At 40.7% G+C, this 15,272-nt stretch overlaps 1 protein-coding gene across 1 annotated transcript in view; it reads left to right on the top strand.

The window, feature by feature from the left end:
* The first annotated feature begins 4,545 nt into the window (after positions 1-4,545).
* The window catches only part of LOC121879360 (TBC1 domain family member 1-like), a 19,402-nt gene continuing 8,675 nt past the window's right edge, over positions 4,546-15,272 (top strand). The window contains exons 1-4 of the mRNA XM_042385960.1: positions 4,546-4,796; positions 11,193-11,313; positions 11,874-11,990; positions 14,678-14,884. Coding sequence (XP_042241894.1) covers positions 11,283-11,313; positions 11,874-11,990; positions 14,678-14,883 — 354 coding nt within the window. The 5' untranslated portion in view covers positions 4,546-4,796; positions 11,193-11,282 and the 3' untranslated portion in view covers position 14,884. The remainder of the gene's footprint in view (positions 4,797-11,192; positions 11,314-11,873; positions 11,991-14,677; positions 14,885-15,272) is intronic.

Raw genomic sequence — 15,272 nt, 5'->3', positions numbered from 1 at the left:
CTCATAGAGACAGTACTTGTAGAGACAGTACTCATAGAGACAGTACTTGTAGAGACAGTACTCATAGAGACAGTGCACCATAGAGACAGAACTTGTAGAGACAGTACTCATAGAGACAGTACTCATAGAGACAGTACTCATAGAGACAGTACTCATAGAGACAGTACTCATAGAGACAGTACTCATAGAGACAGTACTCATAGAGACAGTACATGTAGAGACAGTACTCATAGAGACAGTACTCATAGAGACAGTACTCATAGAGACAGTACTCATAGAGACAGTACTCATAGAGACAGTACTCATAGATAGTAAAACGTTCCATGTAACGGACACCAATGTAATGGGTATAGTCCGTTATATGGAGGTTTTCACATCTGATGGACCTCGATATAATGGACTATACTCTCCCTGGGTGAAGAACAGTTCCGTTGCTGAGGACGTTGTTGAGTCGCGATGTGTGTAAGTGGGAACACACACCCCATGTGCACTATATCTAAGTCCTTTTATACATCGTAAGTCACTTAATTTAAGAAAAGAGAAGAAATAGAATGACAAAATACCATGAATAAAACTAAAAAATACAGTTTAATACTTACATTACAATCTGGGTCTGGCTGATCTTCCACCAGTATCACCATCAATCTTTCCATTTCAATTATCAATCCATTTCTTTGTTTTGTTATCACAGTTGACTGCATTTGTGTGAATCCTTTAACACGTTAAAGAATTTTGTGTTTGTGTTTCAAAATTGTTCCGATAGTTGACCGACTGAAGCTCAACGCTTTACCAATGACCGATGGTGTTTTACCTTTATCAGAATATTTAATAACATTAACCTTGACTTCCATCATAACTGTTTTCTTTTTCTTGGATGCACTACTACCACTTGCATCAGGTTTATGTTTGGGGCAGAAAAATAAGAGTTAATACGCAATAAACAACAGATTGTAGTTGATCACACACATTACTGATGTGAGGGTAAGGTGTACTGATGCTCCCTCAAGGTGTACTGATGCTCCCTCAAGGTGTGTTACTCCCCACCCGCTGCTCCGCCTCGCCTCTACCCCACACAAACTAGTTCTCGTACGTTAATACAGTACCAGGAACCGGTTGTACTTATGTCGGATTCTTAAAATAATTAACCTATGGGACCTCGTTTGTATCGGCGGGTGTTTGTAAGTTGGACGTTCATGACTTGGGGACCCTCTGTGTAGTCCATTAAATCCAGGTTCCACTGTATACTTTATTTATATAGTTTGAGTTTACAGTATACCATTGACTGTGACAAATGTGACTGATTGTTACTTAAATTTAAGAAATGAATCATCGAAGTGCTTAGAAAACAGGTTATGTTAAGTAATTTTAGGTTAGGTTAAGATAGGAGTTACCAAGTTATGTCAGTACATTTGACCGTAAACACACAACTAACATTGCTGATGCATATCTCTGTACTGTTGATGTTGTACAGATAAGAGCCACAGTGAATATAATAAAGATGATGTTTTCTTCATTTTGTAAACAGATCGTTGTTTGATGTCTCAGTTACAAGTCAAGTGAAGTAAATGGGGTTTGTGTGTGAGGTTGTATTGTCTTCAGTGGTTCATTGTGAAGCCTTAACCCCTACGCCTCGGGTGATGTTCCAGAACACTCGCCTTTATGCGTCATTGTTTAAATGGCCAGCGCGGGTTATCAGGTTCCAGCGTGACTATTTGCCTGTCACACCTCACCTCGGCCACAGGGAAGCTTCCTGAACATAATTACCTACTTTTGTTTGTTTCATTTTCATTGTTTGTCCATTTTATCATGTTGTATCAAAGTAATATTGATAAAAGTATTGTAGTTGTATTGTAGTGTAGTATTACTGTAAAACAATGCTATGATTATGTTATAAATGTATTTATTTGTGGAATTATTATTATTTTTGCATTACTTGCTCTACCAAACTCAAAGACAGCCAGACAGACTGGCGACAGACTGTGTGTGTCGCCGAGCACTTTTTATGAAAAATAACGCAAATAAAATATTCTAAATGAATTATTTATAGCAAATAAGTATTATGATCAGTAAATATATGCATTACTGGCCATCTCGGACACAAAGGCAAGCTAAAAATAGCTGCTAAGTGCGTAGGTGACCGCGAGCTCTGCCGTCATAACAAGCTGTATGAGCTCGGGCTGCTACTACTTACTGCTGAACCACTGAGGCCACCAATTGTAAGAGCACGCAACATAAGCTGCCACCCTGCGAGGGCTCGGCACTCTTACAACTTACGTTGATACTCTGACTTGGTAGCGTGACGTGAGAGGAAGGCCCATGGGTACATGTAAATATAGTATCGAGTATTAGGGAGAGAACAACGGTGAATACTATAGGCGAATCATAGACCCACATACAAATACAATGTTTATTGAGACACAAAAATGGTTACAGAAAAGATGCTGTATGCACCCAAAATAGGAGCTCCTGGTACCACTACTGGGTGTACTCACACCAAAACACACATAACTCTCAGCACCAATAAAACCAGTGGCACCTGCCAGTACAACACTCAATACCCCAGGGGCAACACTCCAGCGGCCGCTATGGGAGTCTCATCACCTAGTGACACTTTCCAACACTCCGAAAATTCCGGTGGACTAACACCACCACACAAATAGCCTTACAGAGCTATGTACTGTACTCATCCACCAATGATGGGGCTGGCAGTGGTTTGTGGGCTTGACGATCCGGGTTCACCACGGGTGCATGGTGTTAGGGGGATACTGGCCAGCAGTGGGCCCCATAGGTGGTAGTGGAGCTTCTGACTGTCGGGGTTCACGGGGATAACCGATTCTACTGGACCTCAGACATCTCCCCAGACTAGTGGATGCGTCATCCACGCTACAGACACGGCTTAGGCTGCGATAGGGACCTGTGGGTGGAGGAGCATGGTGGCTCACTCACGGTTTATATCGAACCTCAACGTTTCAAAGAGACATTAATTAAGGACATAAAATACTTCACTCAAAGCACATTAACTACGTTACTGTAACACTTGCACGAACAAACTATTAGTTAGGTCAAATCACTTAAAAATGGCGAATTACAACACGGAGAAGGTGGAGTGACCTACCTGTGGGTGGAGAAGCGTGGCGCTTACTGTTTGAAAAAGAACCGCCGCCTTCCACCGACGCTAAAGTCACAGATTCCACCTTTTCAACCATTTAACTGAATTACGTTACTGTAACACTCTGACGTTTGAAACTGAGACTACGAACTCAGTTTCATTCCCTACTATTATCTTTACAAACAATGATCTGACTGAGCTATCAAAAGCAAGAATTAAATTGATCACAAAAGGTTGGATGGCAACAAGTCCCAACATGCAGCGCCTTGCTACAAACCCGAGGAGCTGATTTTAAAAGGTTCCCTACCAGGAATACTAACTCATTCCTCAGTTAACCTCCCTGCCACAATTTCACTATGATTATCAGTCTCTAATATTCATAGGTGAGAAAAAAGGTTTACAGGTCTCGGTAGCCGAAAGAGTTTACAGCTCGGTCAACAAACATGCGACATCTCGATGACGTCATCAAGGAAACAGAGAGAACGGCGGACATTACCACTGGGAGACTCGGAAGGTTTTGTGGACGTGTGAGCTTAATATGGATCATTAGTTTAACAGGTTAGCCATCATGACAAAGCTGTCCCTTTATCTCGCTCCCTCCATGCTGCAGGGAAATTTCTCGAGGGTCAATATATAGTTTTTTTTACTTATTTTTAATTATTTTAACATTAAAAAAATTTTAAAATTATTTTTGGAAAAGTAGACTTTTCTCGATTTACCCCCGGGTGGGGGGTACACCCCTAACCCGGGGCTTAAGGGTTAAAGTTCTTTATATTCTGGGTATCAAGTTGGGGATGGATGGTACAGTCACCTGCACTTATACCTTTGTACAGTGGCTGGTGCATTTTGTGAGCTTTGACAAATCTGTGAAAGACTTATCTAACATCCTTATCCTGGCTACTATTGTGAGGTTCCCTTAGGGGCATTCCGGGAGTTTTAACCTGAAGTAAACAATCACAGCATTGCCACATCTCACAAAGCACACGAGCTACTGTACCAGAGATATGAGGAGGCGAGTAGACACAAGTGTTTCAGTAGATCTTGTTGACATGTACTAAATGATGTGTGAGAGGATGACACGATTTTAACAGCGAGAAATATCACGGAATGGGGTAGAGAAAGCTAAAACAGTGACACAACAGAGAAAGCTAAAACAGTGACACAACAAAGAAAGCTAAAACAATAAAACAATTTCTGTCATTATATATCTAATTAAACACAGGAAATGAATATGCTGGTTATCACCCCCACACACACAAGACACACACACCCACGCACACACACACACACACGCAACACACACACACACACACACACAACACACACACACACACACACACACACACACACACACACACAGAGGCCGGCCCACAGTCAAATTCCTATCAGTAGCCAAGATAAGATTATCATAAGTATTTTGTTATGTTAATTTCCACCTTGTACCTGAACTAATACCCTATTTATAGTTTACTTTGTGTTTGTTAATGAAATGATAATTGTAGTAATATTTAGTCTCTATATAAGCCAGAGGTGAATTATATTAAGAGCTCAAATATGGGATGATGGAAGTTACTATAAGGATATATAAATAGTGTTCTGTGCTGTGCTGGAGTAGAAATTGCTTGATATAGTGTCTCTTGTGTGCAGATGATAATGCGAGAAGTAATAACTGGAAGGAAGTCAATAGGTAAGTGAAGGAGTTTCTGATAAATTGTGTACATAGAGTTAAAAGTGAATGTTGATGAATGTAATGATGGGAAATGGATAAATGAATTTCAGTTTGATGGAGGTAAAGGGAGAGGAGGAAGTGAGGTGGTTGGCATAAATGAATTTCAGTTTGATTGGAGGTAAAGGGAGAGGTGGAAGTGAGGTGGTTCGGGCATCTCTGGTTGGTTGGGTCGGTGAAGGAAGGGTGGCAGATGTGTCGGTGAAGGAAGGGTGGCAGATGTGTCGGTGAAGGGAGGGTGGCAGATGTGTCCGTGAAGGGAGGGTGGCAGATGCGTCGGTGAAGGAAGGGTGGGGGATGTGCGGTGAAGAAGAATTAAGCGGATGTGTCGGTGAAGGAGGGTATGGATGTGTCGGTGAAGGAGGGTATGTGTGTCGGTGAAGGAGGGTGGCGGATGTGATGCTGTGAAGGAAGGGTGTAGGAGATGTGTCGGTGAAGGAAGGGTGGCGGATGTGTCGGTGAAGGAAGGGTGGCGGATGTGCCGGTGAAGGAAGGGTGGAGGATGTGTCATAGAGTATTGGTATGAAAGAAAGAAAGAAAGAAGGAATGGATGAGATTTTTTTTCAATGGTGATTAGACCACCTGGGCACAGGTCACTGGCACATTGAGTCTTGCGGGGAATGAAAAAAAGCATCAGAAGAAACAAATTGCATCATGGAAATAAATACAGAAATGGAAAAAATATTATACACCTTTATCAAGATTGAGAAATTATATATACAGTGTTTATGTTGTGTTGTCAATAGTAAGAGAAACACTTGAGACCCTACAATTGTGTGTAAATGAGACAGAAAGTCAGATCACCAACCTGGGACTTGGTCACATATGGCAGCAAGGTCTACCATTAGATTCAGTTAGGTTAGTTTAGGATAAGGTTAAGTTAGGGTAGGTTAGGTTAGTTTAGGATTAGGTTACCTGAGGATAAGGTTAGGTGAGGTTATATTAGGTTAGCTTGCCTTAGGATTAGGTTAAGGTTAGGTAAGGTTATCATCAGGGAGTTTAAACACTTATAGTGGGGTTCCAAATTTTCATCAGATTCCCAGAATTAATGAAAAAAAAAGGAAGGAGGGGTGACTAAAAAGGTTGAGAGATCACTGAAGAATATTGCTCCCACAGCCTACATTAACATCTGTACAGTACACACTTGAAACATTAACATCTGTACAGTACACACTTGAAACATTAACATCTGTACAGTACACACTTGAAACATTAACATTTGTACAGTACACACTTGAAACATTAACATCTGTACAGTACACACTTGAAACATTAACATCTGTACACTACACACTTGAAACATTAACATCTGTACAGTACACACTTGAAACATTAACATCTGTACAGTACACACTTGAAACATTAACATCTGTACAGTACACACTTGAAACATTAACATCTGTACAGTACACACTTGAAACATTAACATCTGTACAGTACACACTTGAAACATTAACATCTGTACAGTACACACTTGAAACATTAACATCTGTACAGTACACACTTGAAACATTAACAACATTAACATCTGTACAGTACACACTTGAAACATTAACATCTGTACAGTACACACTTGAAACATTAACATCTGTACAGTACACACTTGAAACATTAACATCTGTACAGTACACACTTGAAACATTAACATCTGTACAGTACACACTTGAAACATTAACATCTGTACAGTACACACTTGAAACATTAACATCTGTACACTACACACTTGAAACATTAACATCTGTACAGTACACACTTGAAACATTAACATCTGTACACTACACACTTGAAACATTAACATCTGTACAGTACACACTTGAAACATTAACATCTGTACAGTACACACTTGAAACATTAACATCTGTACACTACACACTTGAAACATTAACATCTGTACAGTACACACTTGAAACATTAACATCTGTACAGTACACACTTGAAACATTAACATCTGTACAGTACACACTTGAAACATTAACATCTGTACAGTACACACTTGAAACATTAACATCTGTACACTACACACTTGAAACATTAACATCTGTACAGTACACACTTGAAACATTAACATCTGTACAGTACACACTTGAAACATTAACATCTGTACAGTACACACTTGAAACATTAACATCTGTACAGTACACACTTGAAACATTACAGTACAGTACACACTTGAAACATTAACATCTGTACAACATTAACATCTGTACAGTACACACTTGAAACATTAACATCTGTACAGTACACACTTGAAACATTAACATCTGTACAGTACACACTTGAAACATTAACATCTGTACAGGACACACATGAAACATTAACATCTGTACACTACACACTTGAAACATTAACATCTGTACAGTACACACTTGAAACATTAACATCTGTACAGTACACACTTGAAACATTAACATCTGTACACTACACACTTGAAACATTAACATCTGTACAGTACACACTTGAAATGTTAACCCCTTGTGTACAGGGTCACCTCTGAGCTGAATAAAACTGTCTGACATACACAAATAAAATATTAAATTAGGCATCCCTGTAGTGAAGAGAGTACACACTCATTATGGTATAACTTTTACCTCCTGAAATAACTCTTTAATAAGTCTTCAGTTAACCTGCCATAAGACGCTGTTATATATAGGTTTTAGTCGCCCAGTAAGGAGATTTAACCCGTCATGGCAGTTCGATACAGTTTATTTCGGTTAAATACAAATACTGTAATCAATTTACTAGAATGACGAATCATATTTTTTTTTCTTACGGGGAATAGCCCACCCAGGCACAGGTCATTAACCCACAATAGGGAGGGGGGGGGGGCGAAAAAATAAGCATAAAAAGAAAATAATAAAAAAAGAAAAAGGTTATATTAATCTACACCACGAAGATGCCGGAAAACCAGATTTTTAAATTGAGACATTGTATGAGTATGGAAACACAGAAGGAAGCAGAGCATTCCACAGTTTAACAGTGTGAGGAAAGAAGGATGTACTATAATGGGTTAATCTAGTGTAACCGACATCCACAGAAAAACGGTGGGCACCGCTGGCAAGACGTGTGTTACGAGCCCACAGCCTTGCCGGCGGTACACAGGATGCCAAATCCACGGAACATTGCCCGTTATAGTTAGGATGAATAAATCCCTTATATACTTAAAACAACTGCTCAGGAGTGAAGTAGCTGTGGCATCTGTACAGCATTCCCAGCTTTTGGGAGGCAGCTTTAGCAATGTTGTGGATGTGTGGCTTCCATGACATATTAGAGGAAATGGTGAGGCCTAGCATATCTATTTTAGAATAAGACAGAATGATTGCATTCTGAAATGTGAATGGTGGGAGATCATCTAATTTGGAAAGTGTAATTGGTAAATACTGTGTTTTATTATTCTTGAATTTAACCAAGTTTCTACCTCCCCATTCAGAGATGCAGCACAGATCTGCATTGATAGATGAAATGATATCAGCTCTAGAAACAGATCTAGTTTGAGAGTTAGGAGGAAGGGAAAACTGTGAGGAAGAGTGAAGAGTAGAATCATCAGTGTAAGAATGGATAGAATTAGTTGTAGTGTGAAGTAAGTCAATGATAAAAGAAGGAAGCGAGTAGGTGAAAGAACAGAACCCTGTGGGACACCACTATTGGTGGAGAAAGAGCGAGAGATCGATCCCTCGACAACAACTGCCATGGGTCGTTTCTCAAGGAAGTTAAAATTAGAGAACAAAGTGGGGGAGAGAAACCATAAGAGGGAAGTTTAGAAAGCAAAGACTTGTGCCATACCCTGTCAAATGCTTTGGAGATGTCGAGGGCAACGGCGAAAGTTTCCCCATAATCCTTAGGAGAGGATGACCAAAGATGGGTGCAATAGGAGAGCAGATCACCAGTAGATCACACCTGGCATAAGCCATACTGGTAATCCGACAAAAGAGAATGGCGTTCAAGGTGACAGAGAAAATAAGAGTTGAAGATACGTAGTTTTGAAAATCTTAGAGAGGGATGAAGTTAGACCAATGGGGCAATAGTAAGAGGGATTAGAATGGTCACCCTTCTTCAGGATGGGCTGAACCAAGGCATGCTTCAAAGAAGAAGGAAAAGTTTGGGTTTTGTGGCAAAGGAAAAAGAGTCAAGCAAGCTCAGGGGCCAGAACTTCAGCACACGCCTAATACTTGGTGTAAGAAATAGACTGTCAAAGCTAAAGGCCCATAAGAGTCCCGGCCTTGACATGGTGCATCCCAGAGTGCTTGCCGAGCCTCTGAAGATCTTGTTATGTAAATGCCTGGATGAACAAGAGGTCCCCAGTGAATGGAAAGTGGCCTGTGTGAGTCTTATCTTCAAGAAATGCTGCGATGGAACATCTAATATGAAACAACCTTAAGGATTGCCAACCCGGTTTTATGTCGGGACGCTCCTGCTTAACACAATTGCCCAAGGTATTGGATATTTGGACCCATATTCTGGAATGGGGTGGTAATATCGACAATATTTACCTAGATTTTGCCAAGGCTTTTGGCAGTGTACCCCACGAAAGGCTGAAAATCAAACTGGAAGGGTACGGGATTCGGGGAAATGTCCCAGCGTGGATAGAAGACTTTCTACATGACCACAAGCAGTGTGTGGTAATTAATGGCATGAAATCATCACCTGTACCTGTCACAAGCGGGGTATCACAGGGCAGTGTATTGGACCGCTGTTGTTTGTTTTTTCATAAATGACATGCCTGACGCTGTACACTCCTCCATACAAATGTTTGCCGATGACGCCAAGTTATTTCGGGAAATCAAGAACCAAGCGGACAGTGAAGAGCTGCAGAAGGATCTCTGTGGGCTCCAAGATTGGTCGAAGAAATGGCTGCTGAAATTCAATGTCACGAAGTGTAAGAGGATGCACCTGGGGCATACCAACGGTAAGGAGGCGTATCATATGTCCCAGCGGAATGAAGAAACTGCACTAGTTGAGACAATGTGAGAAGGACCTAGGTGTGTATGTTGACAATGAACTGAAGTTCTCAGGCCATTGCAAGAAGAGGGTAAATCAGGCAAATAATTTATTGGGTCTTATAAGAAGGTCGTTCAGATATCTAGACGGTCCGTCCCTCGTAACGATCTTCAAGAGTGAAGTGCTTCCCCATCTGGAGTACTGTCACCCCGCCTGGTCCCCGAGATATGCTAGGGACTGTCAGTTGGTTGAAAATGTTCAAAGGAGGGCCACCAGACTGGTGCCTGCACTGCGGCACCTCAGCTGCCCTGAGAGATTAGGGCGCCTGAACTTGCCTAGCTTATACTACAGACGGGCAAGGGGTGACCTAGTAGAGGTGTATAAGCATCTCAGGGGGCACTACTCAGTCGAGTGTCCTTACCTGGAGCTGGCAGATGCTCACTTCACAAGGGGTCACAGCTCAAGGTTGAAGAAGCCGCAAGTACAGAAAACTGTGAGGGCAAACTTTTTGGAGTGAGAGTTGTGAACTCTTGGAACAATCTACCAGAGAGTGTTGTGACAGCACCGAGTGTGAGCTCTTTCAAGAGAAGACTTGACCAACATTGGAGCTGGTTTAGGTACATTCAGTATTTGCCAACAGTGCGTGACAGAGACGTGACCGATCGCCCAAGCGGCTAACAAGCCGATCAGTGGTGAAGAGGATAAAAGTAAAAGTAAAGCCCACAAATGAATAAGTTATCTTAATAGTAACACAATATAAGCTGCATACCATCAGCAGTTGGTCAATTAATATTCTTCATATCCACAGTGCATCACAGACTAGTTTTACACTTGTATGTTGCAGGTCTGGCTGAGAACAGAAAGCCTCAGTGTGTTTATAGTGATCATGTGAGAGGTACTGGTTATATGTTAGTGTCTGGAGGCTCGGGTGGGTGGGTACATGAAGCCAACTCAGCATAGCCTACACCCCTCGCTCTTTGTTGTGTCGTGGGACTGACTCGGCCTCGCCTACTCCCACTACACTCCTCTCACCACTCTTCCTTACTTGGCACTGTCTAGCGGTAAAATAAGAACAGTATTGCATTTGGGAGTTGTGACCGCAGAGTATGATGGTCGTGTTGTCTGATGTTATTCAATGTTGTTATAATTGAAGGCCACTTAGATAACATTACCTTGTTAACAATATTGACTGCCTTACATGGTCAGTCATAACCTCACCCTCTGCTTCATGCTCATCTGCATAATTGAGTCTACTTGGGCCTACACTGGTTGTACAGCCTTTGCACATTCACTCCAGTCATTAAGAGCTGGGATACTGTCTGTAATGGGGGTATTATTATTATTATTATTATTATTATTATTGTTTAATGTGTATTTATCTGTATATCATAATGTGGTATAATATCTCGTCTTTATTTGCAGGGAATCAAGAATAATGACCATTTTGGGTTCATCTGTCGTGAGCTAAATGGAGAGACGGCGTGTTATTTGGGTTACGTCTTCAAGTGTCAGATGAGCTCAGTCACTGATGAGATCATGCAAGGTGAGCCTCACCTTACTTGTCTTGTAACACTGATTAAACTTACCCTTAAAGTGGCCACCATCAGGGGAAGTTAGCTGTAGGGACGGTGGTCTAAACATTGAATGAAATCAAATTTGTAATTATTAATCCATAAAATAGATTATCCTTGTAATTATTGCTAAGAGTGAGGATGTTTGAATAGTCTGTTATTATTGTGAGTATCAATGTGTGGTGACTAAACAACTCTTTATTGGCAACACATCTTGAAATTATAAATACTGTAACTTTATTACTTGGGCTTAAAATATGCAGTGACCATGAAAATCTACAGAGTTGCTCTATATTAGGGGTCAAAAGGTCAGGTCACATTGTTTATAAAGGCTTCAGCTGGCTTGACTTAGCACCTGGCAGGAGTGTTGTTGAGTACAGACATCCTCCATTCTGTGAAAGTGTTCTGTTCCAGAAAAACCCTTTCATAAATTGAACAATTTCTGGGTGTAGTTATGACAGTACAGCTGTCCACACATTATTATTCTCATCATGATGCAGTATCTAACATAATTATTACACGCCCTACACAGCACTGAGCAAGGCCTTCGCTGCCGTCCATGAGGCTCAGGTGCGAGAGCGTCAGGAGAACCTGTTGTGTGATCAGTGTCCCATGAAGTGGTTCAGTCAACTGTGTTCAGAAGTAGAAGGTGAGTCACACTTTACTACTGTAATAAAGTGGTTCAGTCAACAGTGTTCAGTAGGAGGTGAGTCACACTTTACTACTGTAATAAAGTGGTTCAGTCAACAGTGTTCAGTAGGAGGTGAGTCGCTCTTCACTACTGTAATAAAGTGGTTCAGTCAACAGTGTTCAGTAGAAGGTGAAGCTTTACTAATTTGTTATGGATTGTGACGATGCTTTATTGTTTGTTTGTTTATATTCAGATGTTGATGTTAACTGTGTCACACCATGGTCAAAGTTTATGGTGTCACACCATGGTTAAAGTTTATGGTGTCACACCATGGTTAAGGTAGTGATGTTTAAAGAGGAAATACAGTAAACTCTCGATAACTTGGAGTTTTATATAACTCAGCACTGATATAGTCTAGGAATGTATAATAGTATAACCCGGGAAAAGCTGAGATACGTTTATAAAGTTATCTGGGAAAATCTCGGCATATCTCGCCGCTCTGCTCTCAACGCTTGGTCAGTCTGGTGTTTGTTATTGTTGTGGTCGGGTGTGTTCTGGTTCGCTCCACCCAGTACAGTATGCCCCCCAATTTCGCTGATTTTTACTTCGCGGTTCTTGGTTATTCACGGATGACACCCTGGATGTACCCAAGAATGGCTGTGGGTAGTTTTAAAATTGCCAGCATTTTCACAGCTGGGACAGGGAGCCATTCGTTGTAGAGACAGTAATTTCCTTTACCTGTATTTTAAATATGTTTGTGGGTGTAGACATACACACATAAAGCACATACCCCCTGTATATTATATTTAATTAATTATAAAATAATTATTGTAAATATAATAGGTCGATCTATCACTCTTCTGTATTGTACTGATGATGACAACCGATACAATTAATGTCCCTACGGCAGACACCTAACTCATCAGAGGTAGCTAAGCAGTAACCATTTCTGTACTTTTACAAGCATTACACTCTATTAATGCCATACCTGCAACATCATTTTTAAATCTACAAATACCTGATACAAATGAAGATGTACAGATAATTTTCGTTTCACATTTACATCTGTTAACATCACTGGGAGCATTGTAGCCAGGTTAGACTCATTACTGTTATGGTTGTTCTTCATCTCGTATTTTTGGGTAGATAAACATAACTTACTTCATTTATTTTTACTCAGTTACATGCACACACTATCCTAAGGGCAAACACATAACACGGGAGTTACGTTCTTGAAGGTCACCTCATAATTCAAAAACACGTAAATTAAACGTACTGTACTGTATTTATCCCATAAGAATACATGTACAGGTTAGGGAAACAACTGTCACAATAAATATTCTTTTACCTTACTCATTAATAAAGAAAAAACAGTTAATAAAGGAAAAACAATAGTAAATACATCTTAAATAACACTTACATTGACGACTGATGACTTCTGCTTGACAACGGTGGTGTAGGGGAGGGAAGCCACTGAGGCGAGGGTACGGGCGAGTCAGTGGTTGAGGTAGGCTGTGGTCTGGAGATGCCAGATGTCGATGGCTGAGATGTATTGCTGTCAGATTTCTTGAAATATGAGAGCAACGTCTTTTGGGTGGCTTTCATTTTCTTTTCTCGCAGGATATCTTTGTAGCACTGCATAGCCAAATGCACATTTCTGCTCACTTTTGAGCTACAATCACCATTTATATCGTTTTTGTCTATAATAGCCAAACCAAACTCAATTAAAGTGAATGCCTCTGTCAACCTCCTTGCTGTTAGAGTTTGAACAGCCTCAGGCTCTTCTCTCCTTCCTCTTCTTCCCGCTCTTTTACTAAGTCAAGCAAATCTTGGGGCAAAAGTTTTTCTTCATGTGAGTCTAATAACTCCTGCACATCACCTTCAGTATTACCTCCAAACAATGAGGTATAACGATCCTTAGCGGCCTTGAAGAGTAGCCTCTCTCCTGAATAATATCCCTCATGAACTGCTCAGCAGCCAAGACATCGGCAGATGCAGCCTTTCCACTCATCTTGATGTTGTGATACCCCGCATCTTCGCCTGAAGTTAGTGAACCAACCAGACCTAGCACTGAATAGTTTCACTGGGCCTTCTTCTTTCTACTGTAGTTCTTCATATATTGCACGTGCTTTTGCCTGGACCTTGAGTTGCCAGCTGTCTCGAGCAGCGTTGGAAGAATCTTGAACGAGACTGTACAGTATATGCAAATGGCAACTGTGTTAAACTTATTTATTGGTATTATTGTTATTTATTCCTCACATTTACTGGTACTGAATATATTATCTCAAGAAAACTATGGCTACAGGAGGAAAATACACATACAAGTTTTTACCTTAATATTTATATGGCCGTGTGTCTTATATGGCCGTGCGTCTTATATGGCCGTGTGTCTTATAATGCCCTGCGTCTTATATGGCCGTGCGTCTCATATGGCCGTGTGTCTTATATGGCCGTAAAATACAGTAATGGCTTAGTTTTTAACGGTTTATTGCTTATAATATTATATTTAACTCACAAAAGCTATATTTAAAAAAAATCTTCAGATAACTTTAGGTTGGAGGAGATGCCATAATGAAAGGTGTAAAAATATCCAAATACTCTTTGGATTTATTTTCATGCTTATAGATTCTTCATGTTGTTAATATGTGCTAGAGTTTGTTAATCTCTGAGTTATATTAGTGTTTTGATTATCTGTTGACTTTTAGGGTTACCTGCGGCCAAAGCTCACATTACCATTATGAAGCGATTATCTTTCCTACCTACAGAAGAGAAGAGTATACTAATAGTGTACGAGGGGGCAGAGACAACAGATATTCAGGTCCAGAACAACATATTGATGATGCTTCTCAGAGCCCACTTTGAGAACAAGCAGGCGACCCACTCCATACTGCCCTGCCTGGTGGGGGTGTGAGGTAAGGTCTTACTATGCTGTACCATACTGTACCTCCTGTGTGTGTGTGTGTTACTGTACCTCCTGTGTGTGTGTGTTACTGTACCTCCTGTGTGTGTGTTACTGTACCTCCTGTGTGTCTGTTACTGTACACTTAACTACTAAAGTCTGTTCTTCTCTCCACCTGAACCACAAACCCGAGCTTCAAAGTCATGAATCTAAATCATTTAGGGACTGAATAACGTGTCAGTTTACTGCTTTGGGTTCATGGATCATCTCTCAGACAGCTGGCATACCACGATTAATGTAATGGGACGTTCCTGGCTTCTGTTAATTGTTTTTTTTATACAACTTAGCATCATAATGTCGAACTGCGGTGTATAGCAGTGTGTCGAGTAATGTAAGAGTTC

Source organism: Homarus americanus, unplaced genomic scaffold, assembly GCF_018991925.1.
Source record: "Homarus americanus isolate GMGI-L3 unplaced genomic scaffold, GMGI_Hamer_2.0 scaffold16894, whole genome shotgun sequence".
Lineage (NCBI taxonomy): Eukaryota > Metazoa > Arthropoda > Malacostraca > Decapoda > Nephropidae > Homarus > Homarus americanus.
Note: the sequence above shows the minus strand (reverse complement) of the source record. Positions and strands in the feature narration are given on the sequence as shown.